This window comes from Terrapene carolina, unplaced genomic scaffold, assembly GCF_002925995.2.
Source record: "Terrapene carolina triunguis isolate 2854851 unplaced genomic scaffold, T_m_triunguis-2.0 Scaffold131, whole genome shotgun sequence".
Classification (NCBI taxonomy): Eukaryota; Metazoa; Chordata; order Testudines; family Emydidae; genus Terrapene; species Terrapene triunguis.
This window is the reverse complement of record NW_020664482.1, coordinates 37,891,376-37,903,616: the sequence shown is the minus strand read 5'-3', so window position 1 is coordinate 37,903,616 and position 12,241 is coordinate 37,891,376. Positions and strand designations below refer to the sequence as shown.

Genomic DNA, 12,241 nt, shown 5'->3' with positions numbered 1-12,241 from the left:
AGCAAACAGTACCCAGAGTTAGCTTCCCAGCTTTAACAGATATCCTGAACTCACTTATGCACAATACAATCTTTGCTTATAAAGAAAATGTCCTAGAGGTTCGGTCGGTTGGCCTGGGCTGTATCTTTACTTACAGCACAGAGCTAGCTCAGGGAGAGATCTCAGATTCTCTACAGATGCCCTTTCCAAAGCAAAAGAGGGCGAAGCAATCAGGTCTGATCCTCAAAGGTATTTAGGCACCTAACTCATGGGAATTAAGTGCCCAAATACCTTGGAGGATCTAGGCCTCAGTGATTAAGGGAAGGAGCTCAGAGGAGGTACAAGAGAAAATGGAGGCCTGCCATTTTATAGCTAAAAACCCCACTAATTACATTAGTGGATCAGGTGGTTTTAATCAGGGCCTAGATTAGCACTCATAGCAAAGAGAACTCTGGAGTACCGCAGAGCCGTTGTGAGATGGGGAGCCAAGCACAGACGGGGGAAGAGGGAGAATGCTGTAGATAGGTCTGAGACTGGGGAATGCCCAGGAACACTTGTATTCAACGAGGGCAGAGCACAGGGGACTGCAAGGAGCACCAGGGGTTGAGGGTCTAGTAAAGCAGTGGGACACTTCAGCTGCAGGGGGTCCCACTCTCTGGGCTTATTGCACTGTCAATAACGATCAATCATTTCGTGTTCCGATGGAACACTAAGACACTAACCCTGGCGCTCAGATTGGTAGTGCCTTGGGGGTGTTTCCACCATCCTCTGTAGCATGAGGGCATGGGTCACTTGCCAGGATTATCTAGGGGTCTTGTTTAATCATTTCCCGGACACTGCAGGGGCCTCGGGCACTGGTGCACCTCAGTCCCTCTGTTCTCTGCCTGTGGCATGTCATAATCTAGTGTCCTGTGGGCTGTGATACTTGGCCTAATTCTGGTTGTTGGGTTTGGTGTGCGTGGTCTAGGGTGTTGGTGGCTTGCGATAAACAGGAGGTCAGACTAGTGGTGGTCCCTTCTGGCCTTAAGCTCTGTGACTCGGTCACTGATCATGCCGGCCACCACTCTCAACTAGTTGGGGAGACGAGCGGGCCGTGGCCTCTGCACCCCAGAAGGGAGATTTCATGCAGGGAAAAGCAATGACTCCTGAACATGCTTTTAGAGGTGCCTTTGCCCTAATCTTGCCTTTCTCTCTCATTCTTAGCTACTTCCCAGTCTCGGCCTTCCACGGGCAAAACCATATCCCTGCTAGCCCTTCTCCAGTTTGCTAGCAGAGGGAGCCATCTCCTGCCCCATCCCACAGCTGATAATGGGTGGCTCCAATCATCACTACAGCAGCACCCTCGGCCTAGGTATCCATGTGGCAGGCAGCCAAGGAAGCCACAGGCCCTTCCCGGCTCTCCTAGCACTAGGGCTAAGTGGTTTGTGCCTGTGCTGCATGGTGGTAAAGCAGATGAGGTGAACAACACCTGTCTGCACTTGCTCCTCTCCCTTAGGGCCTGACTAGGCTGGAGAGGGTGCAATTGAGGTTTCCTCTCCTTTTCTCCTGGCGTCTGCCTAGAGGGAAATGTGCAACAGTTTGATCCGGATGAATCTGAGGCTGCTCCTTCCTGATGGACTGGAGCCAGGGGGGACCAGCATGGAGCCGGACGTGGGTTGGGGAGATTCCCAATGGGGGGCAAAGCCAGCAGCAATTCCTCTGGGGAGCAACAACTGCAGAGGGTGCTCTCACTTGTCAGGGTCTGTGTCTCAGGCAGTCCCATCTGTGAGAGTTCTCCCCAGCTTCCGGCAGCATCACCCAGCCTGAGCTTTCTGCACCGGTCCCAAACACAGAACTTGCAAGACTGTTTTTGCAGTGAAACGTGCTCCTCCACTAGACTGGCCAATCCCCACGCACGAGTGGCTCCAGTGCTCCACTGACAACATTCCTGGCAGAGAATGGGCCACAGCAATTTCCATCGCGGCAGCACGAGAGAGAACGTTGTGTTGCTCCTCACACACAATCCACAGCCTTCTACAGCTGCCCTAATATAAGACAAGTCACCACATTTGGCTACTCAGTACACATTAACCCTACTGCCCTACATGCTACAGTAAGCTTAATACCACAATCCACATCACCTCCAGTAAACAGCATGCTATAGCAATCCTAGCAACCTACAGCGCTTGCAATATACCTCACAGGACAGCAATTCACAGGGCTACTAAGAGACACCAAAATCCACAGGACCTTTTACTACACAACATCACAGATCACAGCAACTCCTATGCACAATGTACAGTGTACTACAGCAAGCCTCATGCCACATAATCCACAACATGCTGCACCAAACAAGTTCCACAACATGACACAATATACCACCACAAAGTCAGTATCACACACAACCTCCGAGACACAGTGCACTCCCTCAAACCTAACACAGCACTAAAGCACCTTATACCCACCACACTGCAGCCACCTTACCAGGCCACAACACACCACCGTCCGCAGTCCTAACAACATTGTCCACAGCACCTTCAATACACAAAAGCAAACAACAAAGCAAGCCAGAACTTTTCCAGTGCACAGCTGCAGCAGTCAGATCCCCACAACATCGGCTATTTAGACTCTGGAGTTCTGTGATGAGTTCCCCATATAAAATGCCAAATGTCATCAGCTTTGGAGAATGTAGCAACCCTAACACACGCAGTCTGCATACGACATTCCACGTTGTTCTTCATAAAACTTCCTATTATGCCTCTACTACACTGCAACCTTGTTGCCTCTCCCCCCACAGCCTCTCCCCCCCGAGACAGAACATTCCACCCCATTCCCTGGGGACCGTTCCCCACTGGAGAACCTGTCGCAGCCCCCCCCCAGCTCTGCAGCCTTCTCAACTATAACACTTTGTCCCAGACAGACAACTTTCTGGAGCCTTCCAGATCCAAGTGTTCCAGAGAACACGTTGCTATGCTACAAAACACAACGCAATCCTGCATGCTTGCAACACAAGTTTTGTACACCACCCCCCCGTGCCAAATAGTTCCCTCATTTAAGGAGAGACCCCAGTTGTACCCTCTGGGCTCCCAAACCAAACAGCTCCCGGGGTGGCAGTAAATGGTCTAGGGGCCCTAGCTCCAGATGAAGAGAGAGATTTTTAGAAGCATGATGGAGCTCACCAGAGCACAGCTCCATCTCCTTCCTGATATTGTTCTGGCCAGTGCCACTGCCTCACAATACCATGTCACAATACAACATGATGTCCTGATACATCACAATGGCTCAGTGTCACCAAGAGATGTGAGCTCGCCCATTTCTCTTGCAACACCCTGGAAGAAAAGGAGCACATTTACCTATCAGATGGAGAAATGGAGGAGAGCCTGCCGCATGGGATGGAATTGCTAAATGGGCATCACAAAGTCGGTGAGCAGCTGGGGAACCAGAGCTAAAGTCTAACGGCCTCAGGAGAGATGAATATGAAGAACCCACTAGACACACGTCTTTGTTACTGGGATAATCCCCCATTTCCAATGTGTCGGGATTCAGCTGATAGATTAGGGCCACCTGTTTTATTTAGTTGGATTTTCCATCATGGGAGGAGCTAGGGTCCCATATTATAACTATGGGAGGGGAGGTTGGTCCAGCCCCGACCCCGGTGTTACGGTGACAGACAGCTCGGAAGGGAAATGAACCCTGGATTCGCATCCTAGTCATCGCCACTAGTAAATCCCACTGCACTGAGGTCACCTAGGGGGAGTTTCTAGGCCAGGGGCAGCACAAACCATGCCTCTGATGGTGAGTTGTAAGAGTACATGATAGCGCAGAAGGTGCTGTCCCCTCAAAAGCAGATGCTAGAATAGACCCAATGAGTGAGGCGGAAATTAACACTGAACAAGGTATTAAAATTTAATGCGTGAGTGAGTCACGATAGTATTTAAGTACAGAATATATATATATATATATATATATATATATATATATATGGTAAATTAAATGCTACGGCTCTCTGTTATAAAGCTCCTCTCCAGATAAGGCTACTAGCTGGGCTGAAGCTGTATTATTGACTCCTCCCTTCCCCCTTTCGCCCTCCTACACTGTTCCCACTAGGCAAGCACCCCCAGCCTGGACCTGGAGATCCTGGGGTACCAGGCAATTGACAGAGTTCAGTTAGTCAGACTCGCAGCCTTTGGCAGCTAACAAAAAAGGTATTAAGACAGCTGCTCGGAGGCTGTTTACTGTCCAGTTGCTGCGGGAGCATTAGGCTGCCTGGTGCCCAGCAGGAGGCTGTCTGGGAGCAGAAGCAGCCCACACTGCTGAAGTGGGCCAAGGCTGGGCTGGGTTGGGCTCTGCCATCCCCTGTAGGCAATTTCCTTACCTGTCTTACATCAGTCACAAGGAGGGCGACAGTTTGTGACCGGCAAGGGAGGGGGAAGTCTCTGCCTGTGTTTCATTCTTCAACACCATCTCAGAGTTTCAGTTCCTGGGTTTCTTTTGAATGCTTTATAGAGTTCCTTAAATTCAGACCCCAGAACACTTGGTCGGAACCGGCTGGTCCTCAGGATGGCTCCAGCCAGCACTCCAAAGAGCCTTCAGTCACATTCCCACGTGGCCAGTGGGAGTTCCCCTGAGATCTTCTGACGTTGGTGGACTTCATGAAGGCCATTCCACTGGAGTGCCCCCAAGAGGGTCCGAGGGAAGCCCATCCCAGGAGGAGTGAGAGAGGTGGGGGAGGAAAGCAGCCAAGAAGCTGGTTAGACAAAGCCTCTTACCCGCGGGAGGTGTTAGATAAAGGAGGTCACACCTGAAAGAAAAGCCAAGAGGTCACATGAGATGGAATTTGGAAACTATCACATTAATAAACTGACTGGAGGGAGATTCGCCAGAAAGTTCTCCCTGCCGTTCTCCCCAGCACACACACAGGAACCCCTGGGTCTGTTGTGCTGGAGCAGGAAAGGAGGTTCACATGGAGGATTATGGAGCTATAACACTAGATTAAAAAAGCAGCCATGTCCAGTAGCTATTAAAGAGGCATTGCTCAAGCAATAGCCCAGTGTTAGAGGTGCTAAATCCCAAGCCCTGTCCAAAGACCATGCTGGTGTTGTGAGAAGAGAGTGGGCCATTCAGAGTAACACCAGCTACTAAACATTCCCAGCTGAGAATGGGCTTTTTCTGGGTATCCAGGAGGACGTGAGTGATTTCTTCAGATATGTAAGGGGTCTGGTCTTTGCTGCCTCATTAGAGTGATGGGTAGTGGCTCCAGGCTGGGATGGAGAGAGGGGAGTTGGTTTGAGGTGATCAGATCTAGCGATACCAGGAACCGGATGGGGTCAGGTATGTTCCTCTTCAGCAGCAGTAGAAACCATCTGGAGCACAGGGCTCCCGTGACTGATGTCTCTCTCCAGGGCAGAAGGCTGCCCCTATGTCTGATTGCACTCTCCTGGGCCAAAGGCTGCCGTTCTTAGCAGTTCTGGAGCTTTTCCACAGTTAGGGGGAATTCCTCCTTCTCCTCCCTGAAATCTATGTCACCGCAAGTCCAAGCAGCTCTTTGGCAGTGGGTGACTGCTAGGACTCAATTGTTGCAGGATTGGCTGAACAAGGGCTAGGGCTTCATTTGAGCCAAGCGAGACACTCATTTTAGAGAGGAGTAAGAAACCAGCAAAGGGGATTTCACTCCAGTACCTTGGGAGTTGGGGAAGGCACTCCTCAGTTTCTCCATGATGTCCTCCAAACACAGACTGACATCCCGTGCCCTCGTCTCCACCTCATCTGGGGAACAGGAAGAGTAGAGAAAAGGCAGAGCTGCGATTATAGGCATTTTTCAGAGATTTAACTCCATACGGATACCAGATAGGCTAGATCCACAAGGCAGGACAGTGTGATCAGGAGACAGGGCAGGGACTGGAAGCACTGCAGAGAGACGCCCTGTTCATGGGGCTAGGCAGTGCAGGGCTGCTCATAAAGCAGAAGAATGGAGAGCCTAGAAAGCGAAGCTCTGTGTTTCATAGCAAGGCCGACCAGGAAGGTGAGGGGCTGGTGACAGCAGAGCGTCTGAACATCAGATGAATGGGCCTTTTTTGTAGCACAACGACCCACCCACACCTTGGCATGTCACAAGGAATGGGGATGAAGCCCCAGGCAGGTGACCAGGGCTGGCAAGGGGCACAAGAGATCTAACGTCCAGCTCCAGAGCCTTACCTGCAGTTTCGGTTTCAGGGGTGTTGTGCTCCTTCTCCCTGGACTGACTTCCCTCCGACGGATGGGGCGAGGAAGCCAAAGAAGAGGCCGCAGAGCCATTGATGTCCAAGTCAGTTGGCGGCTGGAAAGAGAAAGGAGACTTCATAAAAAAGTTTTCTGCTGCTCCCTGGTTCCACGTTCCTCCTTCCTTGACCTTGGCCTGCAATCTTCTGCACGTCCATTACCAGAACCTGCCACCCATATCAGCCTTCCCCCTCACCCGCAGTGTTGCAGCTCCTCTCCCAGGCCCATCATACCAAAGCCCTCTCAGATACTGGACTCTGCACCCCGCTCTCCCTCCAATCCCTGTGAGGTACCTGCAGTAGCAACTCTCTTAGGCGGTGCAGCTGGGATTCCAGCTGCTTGTTATGGTCCTCCAGGATCTGCATTCGGGTCTCCAGGCGGCTCTTGTGTTGCCGAAGGATCCTTGCCTCAGCCAGGAGCTCATCATTGTGCGGGTCTTGGGCTGATTCTGGAGACCCTTCTGCCACAGTGGGGGACTCCACTGCCTCATCGTGCTGCCATTTCAGACGTCTCAGCTCTCCTTGGAGGATCCTGCAGAAGGACAGTCAGGATCCAAGCAGCAACTCTACCAGCTTCGGAGACAAGACTGGAATCCCTGAACTGGCCCCCCATCAGCAGCTGTGGGCACGGGATGGACAACCCGCCACCAAGAAAGCCCCGCTGGGCTGATTTCTTACCACCAGGATCCAGCGCCCCTGAATTCTCTGCCTGGCACCAAGTCGATATCTGCCCTCAGTTCTGCACCAGTTCCCAACAGTTTCCTAAACACGTCAGCAATGAACTAAACTTGCAGGAAACAAACAGCTCAGCTCTGGGAAATTGCCTCCCTCTGAACCTAGCTCTGTGCCTGGCAGATGGCTCCTCGGTGCTTGGGCCATGGTGATAAATCAAAGAAATGGGAGACGGAAGAGACCTACGATGGCTTGTTCAGCTAGTACCTAGGACAGGGCAAAACTGCTCCCTGCAGAATATTTTCCAGTCTTGCTTTAAGATGTCCCAGATAACAGGGCTCCTGCCACTTCTCACAGGAGACTGTGCCACTTTAATACCGCTCGCTCTCCAGAAGTTTGATTACTAGTGAGCCTACATGTCCCCTTCCTCCACTTCACATTCACCCCATTACTCCAAGTTATACTTACTAGAGCTAAACAAGACACATCACAGAGCTTCCCTTTCCCCTCCCAACACCTGCAGACAGTTCTCACATCTCAGTCAAGCTAGACATATTGTGCTCTTTCCATCCCTCTCCATCAGTCACTCCCCCGAGCCCTGCAATCCTTTCCATGGCTCCTCTCTGAACTCCCGCCTGCTCGTCCAGCCCTTGGTGAGCAGGCCAAGACAGTGTTTCTCTGGCTCCTTTCCCCCTTGAACCAACCCCCATCTCACTTTCTAGCTTTGGCTTTTGGCCACACACATACCTGTTCTCATCCTCTAAGTGGGCCAGGATTCTCTCCAGCTCCCCCTTATCCTCCGTGTTGAGGCTGTCTTCGACCTTTGGGCTGCACACCAGCTCTCTGTCTGTGATTGGGCTGGAGTGACGCAACAGGTACTGATCCTCATCCCTGTCACAAAACACCAGGAGGAGATCAGTGAGGGAACTCTAGCGATGGGTGCACGAGTGGAAGGAACAGCTGCAGGGAGGCGGTTTTGTACAAGAGAGGCTGGTTCTGTATTGCTTAGAGCAGGGGAATTGAACTCCTGGGTACAGAAAGTGACTATGCACCACAGATAGGGCAGGACAGATAATAGAGGAGGAGCTTCTCACATGCCCCAGACAGCCAGCCTCAGTATATCTCCCCATGCAAGCATTGCAGAGAAATACATTCAAAATATAGAGATACACATCAACTCACAGGCTATCGTCTGGGGACAAGCTGTCATTAAACAAGGAACAGTTCTGGCTCTCCATCTCCGCGAGTCTGGGGAAACAAAACTGTGTTCATACGTGCCCAGGAGAACCAGTGGATGTGTCTGTATGTTCTATGCGCCACAGTTCCTGGGGTCTCCTGCAGACGACTAGACTGGACGTCTTCCCAGCTGTTCTGCCCCCAGTGTCCAGGTCACTTTTTTTTTTGTTCTAAACATTTTTGTCCTTCATAGAAAAAAATTGTAAACATGGGTAGATTGTCCTGAGAGAGATGAGCCCTTCATGTGGAGCCACCCAGGGCTCATCACAACTGAGCAGCTGTTTCATGTAGTACAGTAACTCCTCGCTTAATGTTGTAGTTATGTTCCTGAAAAATGCTACTTTAAGCAAAACAATGTTAAGCGAATCCAATTTCCCCATAAGAATTAATGTAAATGGGGGGGCTAGGTTCCAGGGAAATTTTTTTCACCAGACAAAAGACTCATATATATATATATATATATATATATATAGACACACAATAAATTTTAAACAATTTAATACTGGTACACAGCGATGATGATTGTGAAGCTTGGTTGAGGTGGTGAAGTCAGAGGGTGGAATATTTCCCAAGGAATGCCTTACTGCTAAATGATGAACTAGCAATTGGCTGAGCCCTCAAGGGTTAACTCGTTGTTAATGTAGCCTCACACTCTACAAGGCAGCACAAATGGAGGGAGGGGAGACAGCATCGCAGACAGAGACAGAGACACACACCATGTGTGAGAGAGAGAGATGTGCATTGCTCCTTTAAGTACCCCACTCTAAGTACACTGCCTTTTTAAGTAGATCAATCAGCAAGCTGAGACAGCAGCTGCTGCCAGGAAGCTCCCTCCGTCCTGAGCCCTGTCATGTGTCCCCCCTGCTCTATGGAAGATGGGGTAAGTGGGGTGCAGGAGCAGGGGGTAAGGGGACACCCTGCCTTTGCCCCCCCACACAGCAAGCAGGAGGCTCTGGGGAGCAGCTCCAAGGCAGACGGCAGGAGCAGCACATAGCAGTGGGGGGAGGGACAGCTGAACTGCCGGCAATTGATAGCCTGCTGGGCAGCTGCTGCACAGGGAACTTAGGGGAGCGGGGAGCTGATAGGGGGGCTGCCGGTCCACCCTGGTTCCAAGCCCTCACCAGCTAGCTGCAAAGTTCTTCCTGCAAGCAGTGGACAAAGCAGGTGGCTGCCAAACGACGTTATAAGGGAGCTTTGCACAACTTTAAACAAACATGTTCTCTAATTGATCAGCAACGTAACAACAAAACAGTGTTAACCGGGACGACTTTAAGTGAGGAGTTACTGCATATGGACTGCAATCCTATCTGGAGGGTGGTGCAGTGTTAGGGCACTGGTCTGGGAGACCCAGAGTCAATTCCCAGCTTCATCACAGAGCCCTGTGTGGCCTTGCCCTTAGGCACTTAGGCCCAGATTCACACAGCTGTTTATGCTTCTAAATCATTGATTTAAATGGAAGTTGAAGCCTAAAAACCTGTGTGGATCGGGGCCCTCGTCTCTGTGCTCAGTTCTGCACCCGGGCAATGGGGACAATAGCACTGCCCTGTCTCACAAGGGTGTTGGGAGAAGCAATGCTTTATGGATTGGGAGGCTACAGCAGTGGGGGCCATGAAGTCCCATGGGGCGACCTGAGGCAGGTGCCTGGGAACAAAAACCCCGAGGGCGTTGGTGAGGGTGTAACTGGCTCCGACAGGGATCTGGCTTGTCTCTTAGGGGAAGTATGGCAGCTTAGTAGGCCTCTTCTTTAAATACAAAATTCATGAATGAAAATAAAGGTCCTGTAGAAACAGAATGGTCGCATCCCAGCCCAGATTAGCCCCTCTGGGGATCCCACTCCAAAGGGGGCCCTGCAGCTGCGTCACTACCCTTCTTCCCCTCCCAGGACAAGGGCTCCATGTTTTGGAACTAACCTGAGCCAATTTGAGCCATGATCCCTGCCTGTGAAGTGACTTTAGTGAGTGCTGCCTGGAAAGCCCCAGCAGAGGGGTGTGTGGAGAGGGTGGGGGCACTTGGATTACTGGGGTTACTTCACCCTGCAAACCGCAGAGTGAAGGCTACACACAAGGTGGACAGAGGACCTCATTGGGCATCCTGCGCTGGCATGTGGTACCTGCTGGCGAAGTGTTCGATCCGGGAGTGGGTATCGGCATGCGGTAACATCGGGGAGGAGGCCGGTCTGGAAGAGACACACACAGGTCAGTGAGGCTCTATGGTTCCTTACTCTGACCTCTGACTAGGAGACGCTGCCCCAGTCCCATTTGGGTCTAGAAGTGCCAGGGACAGTTTGGAGAAGCATCACTCCGGTGAGGTTAAACAGGAAGTTGGAAGCAGCATCTCCACCAAACCCTCCATCAAGGGAGGGCGATGGGAATCCCAGGTCTTCTTCCGAGGCCTAGACACCAATCCAGCCTCTAGAGTGAAACCTGAACCATCTTCACCCTCTGATCCTTGCACTGGGATCATTTCCATTTGAATTCCACCCCCCTGAATCTGGCAGGCCCCCATCTGTGTGTGTGTGTGGGGGGGGTATCAGACAGGGCCGGTTGGTGCGACAGTAGCACTCACGTCTCAGTGAAGTCAGCTTCCAGCACAGACTGGACGGGCAGGTAGCCTCTCTGTGGATGCTTGCTGAAGTACTGCTTAGACCGGAACTTGTTTTTTAGGGTCGTAGCAAAGTCCCTCATGTTCTCACTAGAGGTGGTCTGCAGAAAAACAGACACACCAAGGCTTTAGTGAGTAAGGGGTGGCGGCATCCAGAGGAAAGAAATCCCTCAAGTCGAGCCTCAAACAGGGCAGGAGGGAGAGTTTCCAGAGCACAGGCCACAGGTGCATGCAAGAATTGTGCAATGAGCAGGGAAGAGCATGAGCAAACAGCTGCACATGGAATCAGGAGTGTGGCTTGTCATACCACAGTGCAAGGCCATGCCAACATGCACAGTATTGGGGACTGTTGCTGCACTTCACATAAATGGGCTGGAGTGGCAGAGCCTGTGTTTACTGCAACAGCTTTGTAATCAGCAAAACAGACTTGTGTAGGCAGCTTCCGTCACGCACAGGCAGAGCTGAACAAAACATCGGCTAAGCCATTTCTGGCACTGCACAAGGCTACCCGCAGCAGGAGGGGGGCACAGCACTGAATGAAGAGTTTCCTGCAATACCCTAGGCTGGCTGCCCCTGGCTCCCTAGCCATGTGAGACTGCGAGTGCTCAGCGCTCCCAGCACGACAGCAAGCACCCCAGCTCCTTACCGGGGTATAGTATTCCATGATGGGATAGTGGAGCTTGTTCCCTTTGCTGGCTCGTCCAGTCAGGAAGCAGGTCTGACAGATATCCACGTTGAACTGCTTCAGGCTGCGGTACCTGGAAAGATGAAGTGGAGTTAGGGAGACAGCACCAATCTTTGATGCTTTGTCTCCAAGCCTCCCGCCTCCAGGGGCTCTCAGCAGGGGACCTCTCTGAGGTAGTGTGTCTGGCTCACCCTGTGTGCTCCACACAGGTCACGGCAGCTCTGGTTTTTCTTGTACATCGCTGAATCTAAAGCACAGCTCAGAGGCGCTGACCCATTTACTGTCCCCAGAAGCCAGCAAGCTCCCTCCCTCTCTTCCTGCGGGGACAGAGGGTCTCTCCATTTGATATTTGTGGCAGTACCTGTCTGAGGCACTGCTGATACGAATGCCCAAATTATTGAGACATGGAGGTCATAGGTCACATCTAAAACCTACTGCAAGTCTAGGGCAAATGGCCTTTTCAGCACAAGGCCCAGCTGTTGAACTGCCCCTGCTGGTGGGGGCCAGCCAGTAACGTCTCCAGAACGGCCACAGCCTCCCCAAGTGCTAGACAAACACGCTCCTGGCAGAGACCTCATCTCCCAGCCTCAGGGGAGAGTGGGTGAGGGTGGGGACCCCACCCCAGCCCCATGGCCCCAGCACACCCTTTTTATTTTAACATGTTTGGTGTGACTGTGCCCCTGGGCTGGCTGCTGCTATCCGCACATCAGGCATGACCTGAGCAGTGCAAGCTTCCCTCGGACCTGCTGACAGGCCTCTGCCCTACCGGCATGGGAAAGCAGCTCAGTCTCCCTGCTGAGGTAGCCAGCCAAGAGTTCCATTAGTACTTGTA

At 51.9% G+C, this 12,241-nt stretch overlaps 1 protein-coding gene across 2 annotated transcripts in view; it reads right to left on the bottom strand.

Annotated features, from left to right (window-relative positions):
• Window positions 1–3,898: 3,898 nt before the first annotated feature.
• Window positions 3,899–12,241, bottom strand: part of DRP2 (dystrophin related protein 2) — a 45,439-nt gene continuing 37,096 nt past the window's right edge. For both annotated transcript variants that reach the window (XM_026652962.2, XM_024216179.3), the window contains 9 exons: window positions 11,371–11,482; window positions 10,689–10,825; window positions 10,234–10,299; window positions 8,070–8,135; window positions 7,635–7,778; window positions 6,510–6,747; window positions 6,154–6,274; window positions 5,638–5,724; window positions 3,899–4,759 (listed from right to left, as the gene is read on the bottom strand). In XM_026652962.2, coding sequence (XP_026508747.1) covers window positions 4,740–4,759; window positions 5,638–5,724; window positions 6,154–6,274; window positions 6,510–6,747; window positions 7,635–7,778; window positions 8,070–8,135; window positions 10,234–10,299; window positions 10,689–10,825; window positions 11,371–11,482 — 991 coding nt within the window. In that variant the 3' untranslated portion in view covers window positions 3,899–4,739. The remainder of the gene's footprint in view (window positions 4,760–5,637; window positions 5,725–6,153; window positions 6,275–6,509; window positions 6,748–7,634; window positions 7,779–8,069; window positions 8,136–10,233; window positions 10,300–10,688; window positions 10,826–11,370; window positions 11,483–12,241) is intronic.